Source organism: Mesitornis unicolor, unplaced genomic scaffold (genome assembly GCF_000695765.1).
Source record: "Mesitornis unicolor isolate BGI_N332 unplaced genomic scaffold, ASM69576v1 scaffold6934, whole genome shotgun sequence".
Lineage (NCBI taxonomy): Eukaryota > Metazoa > Chordata > Aves > Mesitornithiformes > Mesitornithidae > Mesitornis > Mesitornis unicolor.
In genome coordinates, this window is record NW_010180703.1 from 22,369 (window position 1) to 25,694 (window position 3,326).

General features: G+C 39.3%; 1 protein-coding gene across 1 annotated transcript in view; it reads left to right on the forward strand.

The window, feature by feature from the left end:
* NT5E (5'-nucleotidase, ecto (CD73)) overlaps positions 1-1,243 on the forward strand; it is a gene marked incomplete at both ends in the record, with an annotated part of 23,606 nt that extends 22,363 nt beyond the window's left edge. The window contains one exon of the mRNA XM_010183162.1: positions 1,107-1,243. Coding sequence (XP_010181464.1) covers positions 1,107-1,243 — 137 coding nt within the window. The remainder of the gene's footprint in view (positions 1-1,106) is intronic.
* Positions 1,244-3,326: the final 2,083 nt, after the last annotated feature.

Sequence of the window (3,326 nt, forward strand, 5' to 3'; positions counted from 1 at the left end):
ATACAACTGACCTGTGCACCTTCTAGGACAAAAGGAAACTTGAAAAAGTTTGGGGTTTAAAAAAAAAAGTTTGAGCTGAAAATTCATCATTTCTGAAAACAAAAAGGATGTAGTACCATATTTTTTCAAAACAGGGTTTTCTAGGAGCGTATCTACATTTAGCAGAAATTTCATTTCATCTGTTCTGCTTTTGGGTGGTAAAAAAAGTGCTTTTGCCAAAAGGTTTTCTTTTTGGACTTTCATTACAGACTGTTTTTTTTGGTTCTACAGGGTGTTGTGATTTGAAATTGATTCTCACAAGTGGGATTGGTGTTTCAAATCAAATCCAGCCTACAGCTTGAAATTTGGGGAGGCTGTAGTTTTCAGTAAATAGCTGTATATGCAGAAATAAATTTGCTTAGAGAGAAATGATTAGAAATAGGGAACAACTGGAAAGGTTCTGATAAAGTCTTCCAGTATCACAGAGGGGCAAAACTATAATTACTTTAACGATGGAGGTGTTGCACTTTAGGATTGCAAGAGCTTGGATCAGAAGGGGCTCGTGACGTGGGTGCCTGCAGTGACTGAAGGTTTTCCACTGTAGAAAATTCAGATTATACATTCACACTATACAGACTAGAAATTCTTCCTAAAAAAAAAGAGTACAGTTACACGTGAACAGGTGTAAGCAAGAGCTTTGCCAGGTCTATAGCACTGTACCCCAAACAGGTGGGAGGCTGTGTCCAGTTAGGTATGTTAGACAACATCCCACAATCTGACTGGAAGCTACCATTGTAACAGATGCAAAACAAACAACAAAAATAACCTGACAACGCAAAGAGAATAATTTTTTTGGTAAAATGAGTTGCTACCAAAAATTCTGGCTATAACCCACTGGGTTATAAACCACTATTTTCGCTATATACAGTGGCTATAAACCACTGATGGCTTACCTGTGCACAAGAAACAACTCTCCACACCCCTACACTCTCTTGCCATGTACTGATTCATCGTGGCAAACCATAGTTTGCTTTAAGACTTGAGCTAAAACTGCAATTTTAGGTTCTGAAATGCTGGTGGAGGGCTTGGCTGCTGCACATGACGTTTCTCCCTGTTCATTTCTTCAGGTGAGCCCGATGTTGAGGTTGTGTCCCGTTACCTCCAGAGAATGAAGAGAGTTTTCCCAGCAGTTGAAGGGAGAATCAAGTTTTCTTCTGGGAGTCTCATTGAAGGAAGTCTCACCCTGATTTCTGTACTGTGCACGGTAACACTGTTTCAGACCTGATTTTGGCCCACAGTGTTGTTGTTCGGAGGGAGGCAGGAGGAGAGATGGTGCTGACAATTTATCATGAAGTGATTGCTTATAAATGAGTGCAGATAATTATTATTTTTCTAAAATAATTACATTTGGAATTTTAACATCAAGGTGTTTCCATGTTTTTTATTGCTGTATTAAACTGATTCACAGTGTTTTGAATAAACCTTTTCTGGAAAGCGCACTACACTTTTTCAGACACGAGCTACTCATGCCTCTTAAATTCCCTGCATCTGCAAATTTTAAGGAGGTGCATTAAGATAAACATTCATTACGCTTAAGTTTCAAGACCTCCTTAGTTTCCACATCAGTTTAAAGGTTGCACATAAAAAGATCTGGACTACGCAGCTGCGTTGGGTAAGTGGTGGTAGAACAGGGAGACAACCCACAGGAGGCCTGGTCACAACACGGCATCGGTGATTGTCAATGCCAGCCCCGAAAGTTCTTCATTTACTGAACAGTCTTCTGCAAATCAACATGAAACCAGTAATAGGGGTGCATGCATGGACTGAGCTGTACCCGCACACCAATTTTTAGAGAGTTTTAACTACTCCTTTGGGATACCAGAGAGAAATAACACTTCTACCTTCTTGGGACAAACAGAAGGGAAAAAAAGTAATACAGACAGCCCACACAAAGTGTGTTGACAAAGAACACCAACACCACATTAGAGGGGTTTGTTTGTATAAAAGGAGAAAATGGGTGTTGTCTGAAAAGAAAAATCACGGATTGAATGCCTGTTAAAATATCTGTACTGTTCTGGGAGTAAAACTTGTCAAAAATCCACACAGGAAAGTCCTTTTCAAAGTTTTCCAAGTTTTATAAAGGAAAAATCTTCCATACTTGTATACTAATAAATTCTTACAAAACCCTGTGAACAGATTCACATCATCTTGTCTAAGCCTGTAAAGAGGATGTCAGACAAACCCAGATAAGAAACCGCAGAAAGCCACTTTTTGCACCCATGATTATTTTAAGAGCACTTTAGATTTGAAGGTCAGGTATTACATAAACCAAATGACACACATGATTTTCCATGCTTATAGAAAGCACGAAGGCCAGAGATAGTTCTGAGATTATTTGTATGCAATAGCTTCAATCATGTAACTTTGTTCATAAAAAATTAGTAAGATTTGGGAAGACAGTTAGGAATAACTTCCTGGGAGCACTCAACTCCTTCCAATCAATTCTCTGATATATCCTTTAAGGAAGACAACAGTAATTGCTCCTTTAGCAAAGCACACGTTGCTTGGTCCCCCAGCCATCTTATTTTATGTCATCCTGTAACTCCACACACAGATTTGATTTTTACTGATCACAGATAAAACAAATTTTAAATAAAAAGTACCGATGTATTATTTACTTGTAACTTGTATTAAATTTTAATGTCTTTATTGCATAAAGAGGTTTTTTTAGAACTTAAAATTTTATGTTATTTACAAGAAAATATACAATGCAAGGTTAAAATGTCACACGCCCATTACAGCAGCAGATGTTGCTCCTGGGTGTCCAGCAAGGTTCACATCCAGCAGGACACAGCGCTGGCCTCCTTCGGGCCCTGTCAAACAGCAGTGCAGAGAAAAACTGACTCATTAAGTACAAAAATGCATATTTACACGTAAATGGCAGAACTGGGCTGCAATAACTAATGGTGTTTGCAAACATCCACTCGGACCCAGAGTTAAGAGGAAGGAAGGCTGCTCCTTCTGGGTTTTTAATACTGTTTCTCAAATAGGTGTGGGGATTTTTTTCCTTCTCTGGAAGTTCTCCCTCCGAAACACTATTCCCAACTGCTAAATACAATTTTCTTAACACAGCAGCTGTCTGCTCTGGAAATGGCACTGATGTGATACTTTTTCAACTGGATTTCTTTCCTCCCTCTGCTCCAAATGCTTCTCCTGTCTCTGCCCCTTTTCCTCCTACTGTGCCTATCAGACTTCCAAGGGACCAGCTGTACGTTGTACCAAAGGCGAAACTCATATATTGGGTGTTTTTCAGCTCTTAACCTTAGAACTTGGTCACTTGCTGCCAT